Source organism: Armigeres subalbatus, unplaced genomic scaffold (genome assembly GCF_024139115.2).
Source record: "Armigeres subalbatus isolate Guangzhou_Male unplaced genomic scaffold, GZ_Asu_2 Contig247, whole genome shotgun sequence".
Taxonomy (NCBI): Eukaryota; Metazoa; Arthropoda; class Insecta; order Diptera; family Culicidae; genus Armigeres; species Armigeres subalbatus.
The window spans coordinates 491,451-506,333 of NW_026942984.1; the positions used below are offsets into that span (position 1 = coordinate 491,451).

The window sequence follows — 14,883 nt, forward strand, 5'->3', positions numbered from 1 at the left end:
ACAGAATAAGCGAATAAGCCTAGTTGATAGCAATCTTTGTATGACGACATCGATTAAGCTAGATATTGCACGGAAAATGAAAATGACACAGGCTTTACTATCATACTTATCTGTGGAAAGCTGGAAATTATTGCGTTTATGAGGAGGATTGACAAACGATTTATAAAACCAACCAAAATGCAAATGTTTCAATTATGCGATCATGGGCAGTACAGATATGCATTCAATTGTGGATAATTATTTATGTTGAAATTCTAATCTACATTATAAATATGGACTGGACAGTGATATATTATTCCTGAGAAAATACCTAGTCATGCGATAAATTGATGTTTTTTTAATAATAAACAAATAGAAACATTTTTTTAATTAGTTTGAAGTCTCTCCTTTTTCCTTGTAAGCAACAATCCCTTTTTCTATCAAGTCAGGTATTTCAACGGCTAACCATGGTGCGAGCTAAAATATTATGTTCCGAACATATGTATCGAATATCAATGCTGCGAATACTCACCCCCAAAGCCATCGCATGAGCTATGCCGAATTTAGGCACGTTCCGTGACCAAAGTGGTTTGAAGTGATCCGTCAGGCAAATCTTGCCTCCGCGATACATCTTGGCTGTTTTACCATCCAGTTCTGGTAGTGCAATTTCCGGTGCCGTTGCTGGGTATGTCACTGGAATCTGATTTAAAGTTAAAACTATTTATTCACATTCTTGCAATGTGGAATATACTTACGTCAAACTCGACATCGAACTCGTACTTGAGAAGATTGTGGACGTACCAGCATTTGCCGAACCATTTAGTGCCCTCCTTGTTGGACTCCAACCGAAACCAATCCGAGTCGGAAGTTTTATTGTTTTGCACATACTGAACCGAAAACCGAATTCAAAAATTAATTTCTACTAGAAAATCATCTCACAAACCCACCTTGATCAATGCTTGATACTCCTCTTTGAGACGCTGAACCCAAAGGTCCTTGTCACGGGGACCTGCTCTGGTTTGCAGAAGGGGAATGCTGCTAAGGGTTTTCCTGGTGCTATCATCTACCATTGTGGAAATGTCTCGAACAATAATTATTACTAAAACCACTAAAACACACGAACTTTACAAGAAAATATTGGAAAACACTCACGGTATGAAATCAAATGTTTTCACTTCACGCGTACATTTCTGGTATAACTCTTGAAAAGGTCTCATAACTATCAAAGAGATTTTCCTTAAACTTGAACTTCCGCCAAGCACAAAGATATACCAACATTTTTCTTGAATTTAAGCATACATTTTTGATTGTAGAAAATTCTAAAATACATAAAAACAACAGTATAATTAAAGAAAAATACATAAAGATTCAACAACTGTTTTATATGTAGGAGTTATCAAAAGATATGCTTGTTTACCAACCTCTCCAACGTGTCACGAATTTCACCCACCAATCCAGGGCGGCGAATTCATAAAACTCGCGACGCCGCTTGACACTTGACTTGACAGCTGCGACGCTGACTCTTTCGTTTTGTTGTTTTGTTCTGGTTTTTCCGAGCCGGTGACAAGCGCGGTGTCATCATCATCAATAGACATAGACCGCTGTCATCATTGAAATGCAGTATGAAAAAAAATTATAGCCCGGGACATCCTGGCTACGATCTGGCGATGGGATAAACAATAGGATGTCAATAGCCTGGGTTTTTCGTTTCAAAACTAATGATGAAATATGTTTTCAAAATGACCTATGTTACATTCCAATATCATGCATAGGTTTGCTTTCCTTTCTCTTGTTTCCCATATAATCTACACTGTGAAAAACAATATCTGCAACTCTAAAGCTATAATTATAGTATACGAATGTTATGTGGATTAATGCATATCTTGCCGATAACTTTTATTGTTGAATTGTAATCAGAAACTGTTTCTCTTCAATCAGTTTAAGCCTATTTTCAAATGTTACGATTGGTTTGTTTTTCCTCCATCAGTATTTGTAAACTCCCGTTACATGTTTCGTGTAAATAAAGTGATTTATTGCTGAAAATTGCAAGTTCCAGCGACGGAAAATATCTTATACGATGCTTCCGGGTATCGGAATGTTCGGCACCGGCGAAATCACCCGGGTGCTGGTGCCCATCCTGCGGGACAAAGGCTTCAACATTGCGGCCATTTGGGGGCGCACCTTGCGAGAAGCCGAGGAAGCCGCCCTGGAGCTACAGATACCGTTTTTCACCAGCAAAATTGACGACGTGCTGCTGCGGAAGGATGTCGATATGGTGTTCATCACCTGTCCACCGTATTTGCACTCGCAGATTTCCGTCAAAGCGCTCGGGATCGGGAAGCATGTGGTCTGCGATAAGCCCATGAGCCTGTTTCAAACGGATGCCCTCAAGATGGTCCGTGCTTGCCAGTATTATCCCTCGTTAATTTCCATCGTGAATCACTCGTTGCGTTTCTTGCCAGCCATCGGGCACATGAAGAAAGCCTTGCAGGAGGGTTATTTGGGACCGCCGGAGCAGCTGTCGTTGATCGATGTCAAGGTAATTACTTTGAAATCAGTGTGGATGTGAAGCTGAATGATAAAATAGTTGCAAAATCGTTGGAAATTATAACACGATTGGTTTATTCTAGAAAAATTCTCTATATGATATCCAGAATAATTAAACATTTTTTTTTCCATTTTCAGGTCCGAATGAGTTCCTTGTTTCATAACAAGTTCGACTGGTTGTGCGATGAGACGATGGGAGGAGGAGTTCTTAATTTAGTAGGAAGTCACGTCATAGATTTGGTGAAGTTCTTAACAGAAAGGAAGGCTGTCAAGGTTCACGGAACAGTTCGTACCTACATCAAGCACTTGGGTCAGATCAATGGGATTCGTCAGATTACTGCTCCAGACTTTTGCACATTCCAAATGGAACTGGAAAGTGGGACACTGGTTACGGTCAATATAAACTGCCACATTTCGAATAATGCGTTCCACCAGGAAGTAGCCGTATATGGAGGAGAAGGTCACTTGACGGTAAGAGGAGGCGATTTGGTGGGTCACCGGACAACCGGCGAAGCTGGAACGATCAAAGAGGAAATGCTTTATCTCGACGTACAGGATTTACAATTTTCCACATCGGAAACGACACTGCCAAGGCCTTACGTGAAAGGACTCTGTAAAATGGTTGGTGCTTTACGCGATGCGTTCCATCCGAACAAAGAAACCGCTGGTTGGATAAAAGAACCGGTCCAGGCAGCTGCTACTTTTGAAGACGGTCTCTATGTTCAAGCCGTGTTGGATGCCGTGCGGAAATCCAGCGAAGATCGTTGCTGGACAAAGGTAAATATTTGCACTGATTCTCCAACCAATCAGAAATTTTTATCCGCCGCCAGGATGACCTCAGCAACTGCCCTCCACTGAATAAGAGCGGGTTGGCTTTTCTTAAAAGTATTAGCTATTTATTTATATTTTAATGCTTTGCATTTAGAGATTGAATAGCATTTTTTTTTATCTATATGCTGTGCTATTTTTTATAGTTTTAACACTTAACTTTTCACCGATATTGCGCCTAATCTATATTGTCTTGTTATTCACTGCTTTTACACATTCGAATACATGGTTGCTATTAAATGATAAATCTCTCTATTATAATAGAATAATGAGAACTTCCTTATAAATGACTACGCAGCCTTGTTTGTCAATGATTGGTTTGTGTGATCGGTGAATAAATTAGCGAATTATTCGGTGGAAGCTGGATGTTGAAAAAGAAGGAAATATCCAACTACAGCCTGATCAGCATCTGAGCGGCGTGTGCTATCGAACGATATTCCCTGATGACGTAAAAAAATGCGAGAGTTTCTAAAATGAGTTTAAAGATATTTTCAGCAGATGTAAACGTGCAAATCGAAAGAAAACAACAACTCATACATGAAGCCTTAATTCGGTTACCAACTGTAGACGCGAGATAATTAATTTAGAAACGAAAATCAGAACGAACTGGCACGTTCTAGACCGGACTAGATGCAGATACAGTTATTAAGAAAATGAAATGAAAGGTAGAGGAAAAACGAACCTTCTCCTTTGCATAACATTTTCTATGCTTAGCAGATACTGGCTTAAGACAGCGCATGAGATAAGAAAAACACGCCCACGCTATACACACGCGTGCATAAATTATCCATCTCTCTTTATCCTTTAGCAAGGATACGTTAAGCTCTACAAATGTGTTGCAATCTTCTCCTGATCTGGAAACGCCATAAGCAAATAGGAAAATGGTAATAAGAATTTAGCCCTTATGAGGCCGTAGTGTTATTTTTAGATTACAGTAGGGAATTAGACTAAAAAGCTGGTATTGAAAGGGATTCGAAAAATTACCAGCTGAAATAGAACCATTATTTAAAATACATATCGATGTTACACCATGTAGGATTAAGACCCATATTGTACATACTGCCTGGAAATAAATCAAGTTCAAAACTCACTCCAGGGTTCTCGTAATTGAATCCGAACAACTCCCGACATCGTGAAGGTAAATATAGTTCAGTGATAATTGTTTTAGTGAAAACTTCTCTCCTTGACTGGAGAAAAAAGTAGCTAAAAGCAATTCAAAGGCCGTCCAGTAGCGAAAGTGTTCTCCTTTGGAAACCAAGTAACTACTCAAGATCATCGGCGGCAAAACGTTGGCCCAGGAGCTTCGATAGGCCTTGTCATCCACGGAGGAACAGAATCCAAGGCTTTAGGCGAACGGTGGCGTCAACACCAACGATATCAAATCTTCATTCAGTTTCCAACAAAGTCGCTCCTAGATAAACCAGAAGAACCAACGCACAACATTTTTTGGACGTTTTGGCTGAGAAGTACTTCAGAGGCCTAAACATTGACTCGGTTCGAAAAAGAACGTAACGGTTTTCTTCAGCAGGTTCGGCCAAGAGTATCCAATACCGGTTTTATCCGCCTATCTGCCGTGCGGAAATATTCCACATCTGAAAGATACTCTCACATAGCTTTTCAGGGGCTTGAATGGCCCCTCGGAGATACAAACGGTCACCAACCGGCATGAGGTAGTCCTAAAGTTAACACCACAGGATCAGCTTTAATGCAAGTAGTAGACGTATTGGATTTCATTGTCCTCAAAAACGGTTCAACTACATACACCAGGGTGCAAAAAGATTCCTCAGTTGATGTATCTTTCGCCAGCGCTCATGTGGTCAACAGATTGCTCTAGAGCGCTGAGGCTGACACCATGGGCAGTGATCACTACCCCCTGCTGATTTCCTTAGACAAGATGCCATTAGAAATCTCACGCAGATCAAAATGGAAATATAACCAAGCCGATTGGACTCTCTTCCAGGAGTCCGTGACTGATTCGCTGTTAAATTCGCACGTAAACGAAACCCAGGACTTCGTAGAATTCCTCCACTGAGCAGCTCTATCCGCAATTCCCAAAACCAGCCCCAAACCGAGAACTAAATCACTTCAGTGGTGGTCACCCGATATCAAGGCTGCAGTAAAAGCTAGAAGAAAGAAATGGGATGGACCATTCCACGAAGAAACAAGCGCTCGCTGACTTCAGAGTCAAGCGAAACAAATGTCGAAAGTTAAACGGAACGATTACAAGGGATCCGGACAATGCAATGGGAGAATACTTCGCAGCACTCGAATGATACGATGGGCGATTTTGTCGTTTTAAACAAATATCTGGAACCTCTCTGAACGACATACGAATATTGGAAGATGTAGAGTGTTTAGAGAACTGGAACTCGCTTTGACCAAAAATAACGGATGATCAACCGGTCCTTCGCGAGAAAAGCGATGCACGTCGTCGGTAGGGCGATAATAATCTAAATTAAGTATCGTCTGCTTCATTTGGATTTTCTTCCGATGTGTACGGGCACAGCCGTACCATGCAGGAAAACTAAACGTAATCATCGGCCGGAAAACGGCTTTGTACAACATTAACTTGATGTTGGAGTCTATACGTGAACAACCGTTTACGAGGGGAAAGAGTACCTTGATGAGCTTATCACATTTGCTAATACAGGTTGAAACGTTATTGCCAAAATTTAGCTTCTTGTCTAGTGTTACACAGAGGTGTCCTACATTAGGTGACCATGGTAAATCCTGTTGACAACATTTCACTTGAGCTTGAGGCATGTTTCTTGGATTTCATCTTTTGTGGTATTGTTCGATACTTTCTTGAGCTTGCAGGAGTTTCCTTAGGACAATTCCAGCATTGCGACGTGAAGTGAGAAAGCCGGTGTCGTCCGCGAAGCAATAGTAGTGGATACCATCTACTTTGGCCACATCAGCAAACAAAAATTTGTACAGCGATCACCATAACTTTAAATCTACGATTTTCGAGAAAGTCTCGAATTAGTTTCACTAAGTAGCTTGGAAAGTGTCCTTGCATCATTTTGTGGAGAACAGCATCATGCCACACCGAGTCGTATGCTTTTTCGACATCGAGAAGCACTAACCCTGAGGAATTTCCTAGCTCGAAATTTCGCCTCACCTCCTTGGCCAAGCGGATGATCTAATGACTGGCAAAGAAACCTTCATGAAAGGCAAACTGTTCATGATGGGTGTCCTACGAAAGGCTGAAACACATAAGGCTGAATGCTCATAAGGCTGAACTCAAAAGGCTGAAATTCTGAAAGGCTGAAAGTCTCAAAAGGCTGAAAGTATCAGAAGGCTGAAACGTATCGAAAGGCTGAAATTGATGGGATGAAATTAATCCCAACCATACGATCAACTATGTTGAGTGGTTGGATAGTGAATAATTGATAAAGAACACACACTTAATTTTTTTCACCGAGATCTCAGCATTTTTTGTTTATTTTCCCGAGGTGGGCACCGCCGAGTTTCAGCAAACATGATTTTTGCCGAGATCTCAGTAAAAGTGACGTTTCAGTTGCTGAGATATGGTAAATATGTTGCTGAAAATCAGTAATAAACCAAATTTTATGCCGAAGTTCAGTTCTGAAATTTACTGAGGTACAGCGGTGCCCGATTTTGCCGAGCTCGAGAAAGAAAAAGTTAGTGTGCAGAGAATAATGAATAAAGAAGAATAAAGAATAAAGAAGAATAAAGAATAAAGAAGAATAAAGAATAAAGAAGAATAAAGAATAAAGAAGAATAAAGAATAAAGAAGAATAAAGAATAAAGAATAAAAAATGAAGAATAAAGAATAAAGAATAAATAATAAAGAATAAAGAGTAAAGAATAAAGAATAAAGAATAAAAAATAAAGAATCAAGAATAAAGAATAAAGAATAAAGAATCAAGAATAAAGAATAAAGAATAAAGAATAAAGAATAAAGAATAAAGAATAAAGAATAAAGAATAAAGAATAAAGAATAAAGAATAAAGAATAAAGAATAAAGAATAAAGAATAAAGAATGAATAATAAAAATTGAAGAATAAAGAATAAATAATAAAGGATAAAGAGTAAAGAATAAAGAATAAAGAGTAAAAAATAAAGAATAAAGAATAAAGAATAAAGAATAAAGAATAAAGAATAGAGAATAGAGAATAAAGAATAAAGAATAAAGAATAAAGAATAAAGAATAAAGAATAAAGAATAAAGAATAAAGAATAAAGAATAAAGAATAAAGAATAAAGAATAAATAATAAAGAATAAAGAATAAAGAATAAAGAATAGAGAATAAAGAATAAAGAATAAAGAATAAAGAATAAAGAATAAAGAATAAAAATTGAAGAATAAAGAATAAAGAATAAATAATAAAGAATAAAGAGTAAAGAATAAAGAATAAAGAGTAAAAAATAAGGAATAAAGAATAAAGAATAAAGAATAAAGAATAAAGAATAAAGAATAAAGAATAGAGAATAAAGAATAAAGAATAAAGAATAAAGAATAAAGAATAAATAATAAAGAATAAAGAATAAAGAATGAAGAATAAAAATTGAAGAATAAAGAATAAAGAATAAATAATAAAGAATAAAGAGTAAAGAATAAAGAATAAAGAGTAAAAAATAAGGAATAAAGAATAAAGAATAAAGAATAAAGAATAAAGAAAAAAGAATAAAGAATAAAGAATAAAGAATAAAGAATAAAGAATAAAGAATAAAGAATAAAGAATAAATAATAAAGAATAAAGAATAAAGAATAAAGAATAAAGAATAAAAAATGAAGAATAAAGAATAAAGAATAAAGAATAAAGAATAAAGAATAAAGAATAAAGAATAAAGAATAAATAATAAAGAATAAAGAATAAAGAATAAAGAATAAAGAATAAAGAATAAAAAATGAAGAATAAAGAATAAAGAATAGAGAATAGAGAATAAAGAATAAAAAATAAAGAATAAAGAATAAAAAATAAAGAATAAAGAATAAAGAACAAAGATTAAAGTATAAAGTATAAAGTATAAAGAATAAAGAATAAAGAATAAAAATTTCACAGAGACGAAGGAAGGAGGAAAGAAGAAGGAAGAAGAGAGAAAGAAGGCGGAAGAAGGGAGAAGGAGAAAAGATGAAAGATTGAAGAAAGAACATAAAAGAAAGAGGAAGGAAAAAGTAAGATAAAGATGAAAGAAGAAATAATGATGAAGCAAGAAGAAACAAGGAAGAAGGAAGGATAAAGATGGAAGAATGAAGAAGGAAGAAAGAAGAAGGAACAAGAATGAAGAAAAAATAAAGAAGAAGGAAAAAGGAAGGAAAATGGAGGAAGAAGAAAACAGGAGTAGGAAGAAAGAAGGAAGAATAAAAAAGGAAAATGAAGAAGGAAGAAGAGAGAAGAATAAAGAATTTAAAAAAATAGAAAGCAATCTAGCAAGAATCAAAAACTAAACACAAGAACCAAGAACAATTAAGTCTTGTTCCCTTCTATGTTACCGCCATCGGGAGTGACAATGGGTCTGGGAGTGAGAATGAGTCTTCGTTCTCACCGGCAGTCTGGAGGTCGTAGAGAAAAATCGTTCAAAAAGGTCTCTTATATTTTAGTCTTTTTGCCCTCAGATACATTCAATGCATTCTACAAGCATTCATTCAGTGACCCATTCTCACCCCCATTTGACCCATTATCACCCCCGACGACAGTACTTGAAGGACTTTCTATCGCTCTCATCGCTCCTTTCCTACCGTGCGCCGCAAGAAAATGTGCTGTTGGCTGCTCTCCCGAAATGGTAACTTTTGTATGGAATTTAAAAAACTTGGTTGAAGTAAAAAGAGCTTCCCTCAAGATTTATTGCGGTGACATATACTTTTTATTACATCAAAATGGAAAAATTCAAAATTTTTGTCAGTTAGGTTTTGCGAAATTCGATTCCTTTGTGCCTCAAATCATCGGAGAGAGGTACAGAGAAGCAAAAATTTTAGTTGTACAATAGTTCAGTATTTAGAGCTTCTTAATTCAAATTAGGGAAATAGTAGGTCCATGAAATTTTGTAAGACATTCCTTGATAAATTTCAAAGAGATTGTCAATTGGGATAAGCGAGATTCGTTTCCAATTACGAGTTATAGACATTTTTTTTTAATTATTTTTTTTTTATTATGAAGGTTTACTGGCGGGACTCTGAATAGAGTAGAAACCTCTGCACCAGGCCTTTGATGATACCGTAGCATAATTTCTTTCAAAGCAGTTTGCCAGTCGTACACGGAACATGTCGTCCAAGAAGACGCTGTTGCAACTGAATCAGAGGGAATTACGTTCATAAATAGTCAGACAGGTCTCATGCTAACTAACATCGTAGTAGTTTAAAGTAATTTTTGTCATTTTCTTGTCAGAGTCAAATTATTTTGTCAGTTTTTATGCTATTTAGACGTCTATTGTCATTGTACGCGCTCAAAATCGACCGAAGCAGTTTTTTCGACTCACATGGAACATGTTGCCCAATGCTTCATCGTAGAAACTGAGTCGGAAGTTTTTTTTTATCAAGTATAAGAAAGTGTTCAAACCCCGATTTATAAAAAATGACAAGTTAATAACTTTTGAAGCGATTTTCCAGCCGTACAAGGATCATGTCGTCCATTAAGACACTGTTGAACTGGCTCAAAAGACATTACATCTACAACTCTAATAGATACTCTCTACTCTCTCTCTCCATTATCTCATTCCTAATCATATAGATTTTATTTTTAATCTTTCGTTTATTTTGGAGGCTCATTTGCCGAATCATATAGATTGATCTGTACGATGTCATTCTTGTCTTTATGGTCAGAAGGTATGAAGTATGCGTTCCATGAATTACTTTGTTTGCCTAAGTTATTGGTTCTTCCTATGTCAATACAGTCCCTTCCCGATTTTGGCAACACGACCGGATTTTAATGTTGCCAAAATGGGGATGTTGCCAAAAACGGGAAAAAAATTTCATACAAAATTTCATTTTTTTTTGTTTGCATGATTGAAGCTAAATACTTAGAATATGTACTACAAAGTATGTGGAGTGTGTTTAAGTGATGCACGTGTCATTTTTGCGATATTATTCATAACTTGGAGATTGTAGCTCAAACAAAATTAAAACAAACTCAAGAATGGTAATCAAAACATAATGTAACTAATTAGCCAATTTCATAAAACAAATTTAATAATAAATAATATTTGAAATTAACAATAGCGTCGGCCATGTCCTTACAAAAAAGTAGTAATAAAAAACGTTTCTATAGTAGTCCATTGAAGTGCTGACTTCAATCTAACATTTCATATAAATTTTAGTCCACCGAAAATGCTTGTTTTATATAAATCAAATAGCGATTTGACGGATACAAGATGACTAAATGTGCTAAAAATTTCGGATTCTTATATAATGGATTTTTATGGAGGCAAACTTTCTTGTGGTCGGTGTGATTAAGAGTAAAGTTCTGTGCACAATTTTCGCTGACATTATGGAAAAAACGAACGCAAGGCACGTCCAGAGATGATCCGAGCATTCTTCCCACAAAGCTCCAGCTATGATGACGACCGAATAAAGGCTCTCATAGAAAGCCAAAATGACATCACAACAACTAATTGGCGTATTGTGAAACGATCCATTCTGAAAGATATTCATGTTGAATGGATCTTCACAGTAGAGGGTGCGTCGATGGAAAAGTTGAAGAAGTCCAAATACACCCTCAACAACCGATTTGGTGAAATCCAACTAAGGAAGATTACAGATCAACTGACTGCCGCTACCGCCAATCCGACTGGAAGGCCGACCCAAGAGCAATCTGAGGAGGCCTCCTGTTCAAGCGAGGTTCGGCTAACTGGAAGGCCGACCCAAGAGAAATCTGAGGAAGCCTCCGGTTCAGGTGAGGTTAGTAAATCTCACCCCAAAAGCACCATAAAGGCTAGTCTGTCCGCCTCTAAAGGAAAAGCTCGAAGCTTACATGCGACCCCCTGCTCTAGTGGTACCAAACCAAAGGTATCTAAACAGGGCAAAGGGTGCAAAAGCGACAGTTTGACCACAGAGGCGAAACTGGCGGGCCAGTTGCTACAGGGAAGAGAGAAAACCTAAACTGTAATATCAAACGACATCCTGATGATCCGCAACATCCAAAGCCGGACAGTAGTCGTCCGGAAAAAGCGGGAACCCCGGAAATGGCGACTAAAGTTCTGCAAGTGAACCTCCACCATGCTGAGAGCGCCACGGGTGTGCTCTGTCGGAGGTTCACCAAAGAGAATTTAACCGTGGCCCTCATTCAAGAGCCATGGGTCAATAAATCCAGAATACAAGGTATTCCACAACACTCATGTAAGTTGGTATATGATGACAGCCAGCTTTCTCCTAGAGCGGCTATTTTATTACATAACAACTGTAAATACTTTCCAATTTCAGAATTCATAAAAGGGACATCGTAGCGGTCAGGATGGAGGTACCTTCCGCCAGAGGGAGTAGAGAGATCTTGGTGGTCTCGGCATACTTCCCAGGTGACGTGGACGAAATCCTCCTCCAGAAATAGCTGCGCTCGTAGCCTACAGCCACCGACACAACATCCCCTTCGTCATAGGGTGCGACGCAAATGCACATCACACCGTATGGGAAGTACCAATATAAACACCAGAGGTGAGTATCTGTTACAGTTTCTCTCTTCCAAGAACATTGACATTTGTAATGTTGGTGACAAGCCCACGTTTGAAAACTCCATTCGTCAGGAAGTTTTGGACTTGACTCTATGTAGTCGGTCTATCTCTGATAAAATAAAAACTGGCATGTTTCTGAAGAAATATCAATGTCAGACCATAAACACATCATCTTCGAATGGGAAGGGGTCTAACGATGGAAAACGTTTAAAGATCCTAAGAAAACTGATTGGGAATCCTACTCAGCTATCCTACGATCCGAAGAAGAGTACATCATAGAAAGTCACATCAAGTCCATAACACAATTGGAAGATGCGTCCAAATCCATTAAAAACAAAATCCTTAACGCCTACCAAGAGAGCTGTCCAACTAAATCAACTAGTTCGAGTGGAGACGTTCCATGGTGGAATAAAACTCTTGAGAAGCTTAGGAAAACTGCGCGTAGGGAGTTCAACCGTGCTAAGCTAACCGGCGATTGGAGCCTATACAGAAAGGCCCTGACGAACTACAACAAAGAAATAAGGTCAGCCAAACGGAAATCGTGGATTCTAATGTGTGAAAGCATAGAGAATACACCCGTAGTGGCCAGACTCCAAAACTATTTCAAAAGACCACCCAATGGTGTGGGTAGCCTCCGAAAGACGGATGGTTCGCTCACTGTAGAGCCTAGCGATACACTGAGCGAATTGTTAAAGATCCACTTCCTGATTCAATCCCTGAGTCGAGCAGCGGCGACCAAGGCACTGGAATTGTTGTCTCAGATCCACAAGAGATCCAATCATGGGTTTCTGGATCTAAAAAAGACGCAATAAAGGTTGCAAAGGAAGCTTTCACTCGGGCCAGGGTTGAGAGGGCTGTGAGATCTTTCGAGCCATTTAAGTCTCCTGGCATGGATGGAATATTCCCAGCGTTGATCCAAAAAGAGGAGAAAACACTGGATCCACCCTTGGTTGAGATTTTTAAGGCGAGTCTGATTTTGGGGCACATACCTAACGATTGGCGTCAAATCCGGGCTGTCTTCATTCCGAAGGCAGGCAAGAGAGATAAAACCAACCCCAAAGCATTCAGGCCGATAAGTTTATCCTCTGTAATGCTCAAAATTATGGAAAAGGTACTATGCGAGTACATAAATTACAAATTTATGAAAGCAATGCCTTTGTCAAAAAACCAATTCGCTTATCAAAGTGAAAAATCTACGATCTCGGCACTACATACGGTAGTTCAAAAAATCGAAAAGACACTTAATGCAAAAGAAATTGCTCTTGTAGCATTTCTTGATAATGAGGGCGCATTCGATAACGCTTCTTATTCGTCTATAGGGTCAGCAATGTTGAGGAGAAAATTCGACCCATGCATTGTTATCTGGGTACATGCTATGCTAGCTAATAACTGAAACCCCTTTTCTTGAATCAAACACAATTAGTTTATTCAAGTGAAGTAAAATATCTAGGTGTCATACTCGACGCAAAGCTTAATTGGAACTCTCATCTCCAATCAGTTGTGCAGAAAGGTCTCAATACACTTTGGGTTTGTTCAAAAACCCTTGGTAAAAGATGGGGCCTAAAACCAAGTATGGTCATGTGGATATATAAAACCATTGTCCGTCCCAGGACAACTTACGCTTCCCTTGTCTGGTGGCCTAAAACTAATGAGGCTGCTGCAAGGGCTAAGCTCAACAAAATCCAACGCACCGCTTGCATAGCCATCACTGGTGCAGTTCGTAGTACACCCACTTTGGACCTAGACGCAATGCTTCACCTGCCCCGGTTAGATCAATTCATAAAGCTGGAAGCGGAAAAAAGTGCTTAAGGTTAAAGAGAACAAAAACACTGCTGTCGGGAGACCTTACGGGTCACCTCAGCATATTAAATGAATTTGCCATAAATCCCGCAATAGGAATTTGTAGTGACTGGATGGAAACGGTAGTCAATTATGACTTACCTTACGATGTGTTCATTCCTTCCCGCCAGGAGTGGGAAGGAGATGGACCCAGCGTTCCAACAGGCTCTATAAATTTCCTCACAGATGGTTCGAAAATGAATAATCTGACAGGATCCGGAATCTATGGCCCTACAACAAAAATTTCTGTTCACTTAGGACAGTGGCCCACAGTATTTCAGGCGGAAATATATGCAATATTAGAATGCGTGTTATTATGCCAGAGGAAAAAGTATAGATTTGCAAAAATATGTATTTTCTCTGACAGCCAAGCGGCACTTAAGTCGCTTAATAACTACACTTGTAACTCAAAGCTAGTGTGGGAATGCATTCTGGCTTTGAAAAACTTATCCATACGCAATCGAGTCTACCTATATTGGATCCCAGGACATACGGGTCTAGAGGGAAACGAGATTGCTGATGAGCTAGCCAGGAATGGATCTAATGAAAGGTTCATTGGCCCTGAGCCCTTCTGCGGGATCTCAGACTGCTCTGTAAAATGGAACTGAACAAATATATGGTCAGTCAAATCACATCAAACTGGAATGCACTTCCCCATACGAGCCAATCCAAAAGGCTCGTAACGATTAACCTCAAGAAAACCCAACAACTATTAGGTCTCAACAAAAGGGATCTCAACATCTACACCGGTCTAATAACTGGACACTGCCCCTGCAGATACCATCTACAAAAGATCGGAGCAATCCAAACCACAAATTGCCGCTTCTGTGACGAGGAGAGAGAAACATCAGAACACATCCTCTGCTATTGCAGTGCACTCACCCAACGTAGGTTCAAAGTTCTCAGCAAGCCCTTTTTAGGGCCTGCTGACATATGGATCTTATCCCCCAAGGACGTGGTTGGCTTCATAAAGCTAGTCTCGCCAGAATGGGGGAGTCACATACCGTAACTCAGGATCTCTATTCATCAATAATAGATGGTCTTGAGTTCAGTCGATACCAAG

The 14,883-nt window shown here is 38.5% G+C and overlaps 2 protein-coding genes across 2 annotated transcripts; one reads left to right on the top strand and one right to left on the bottom strand.

The window, feature by feature from the left end:
- Positions 1-317: 317 nt before the first annotated feature.
- On the bottom strand, positions 318-1,191 carry LOC134203827 (ubiquitin-fold modifier-conjugating enzyme 1-like). The gene is made up of 4 exons (XM_062678676.1): positions 927-1,191; positions 735-866; positions 512-679; positions 318-456 (listed from the first exon to the last, which is right to left on the bottom strand). The coding sequence occupies exons 1-4, from the start codon at positions 1,047-1,049 to the stop codon at positions 370-372; spliced, it is 510 nt and encodes a 169-aa protein (XP_062534660.1). The 5' UTR covers positions 1,050-1,191; the 3' UTR covers positions 318-369.
- Positions 1,192-1,877: 686 nt separating this feature from the next.
- Positions 1,878-4,444, top strand: LOC134203833 (glucose-fructose oxidoreductase domain-containing protein 1-like). Its single transcript, XM_062678680.1, has 2 exons — positions 1,878-2,518; positions 2,665-4,444. The coding sequence occupies exons 1-2, from the start codon at positions 2,057-2,059 to the stop codon at positions 3,382-3,384; spliced, it is 1,182 nt and encodes a 393-aa protein (XP_062534664.1). The 5' UTR covers positions 1,878-2,056; the 3' UTR covers positions 3,385-4,444.
- The last annotated feature ends 10,439 nt before the right edge of the window (positions 4,445-14,883 follow it).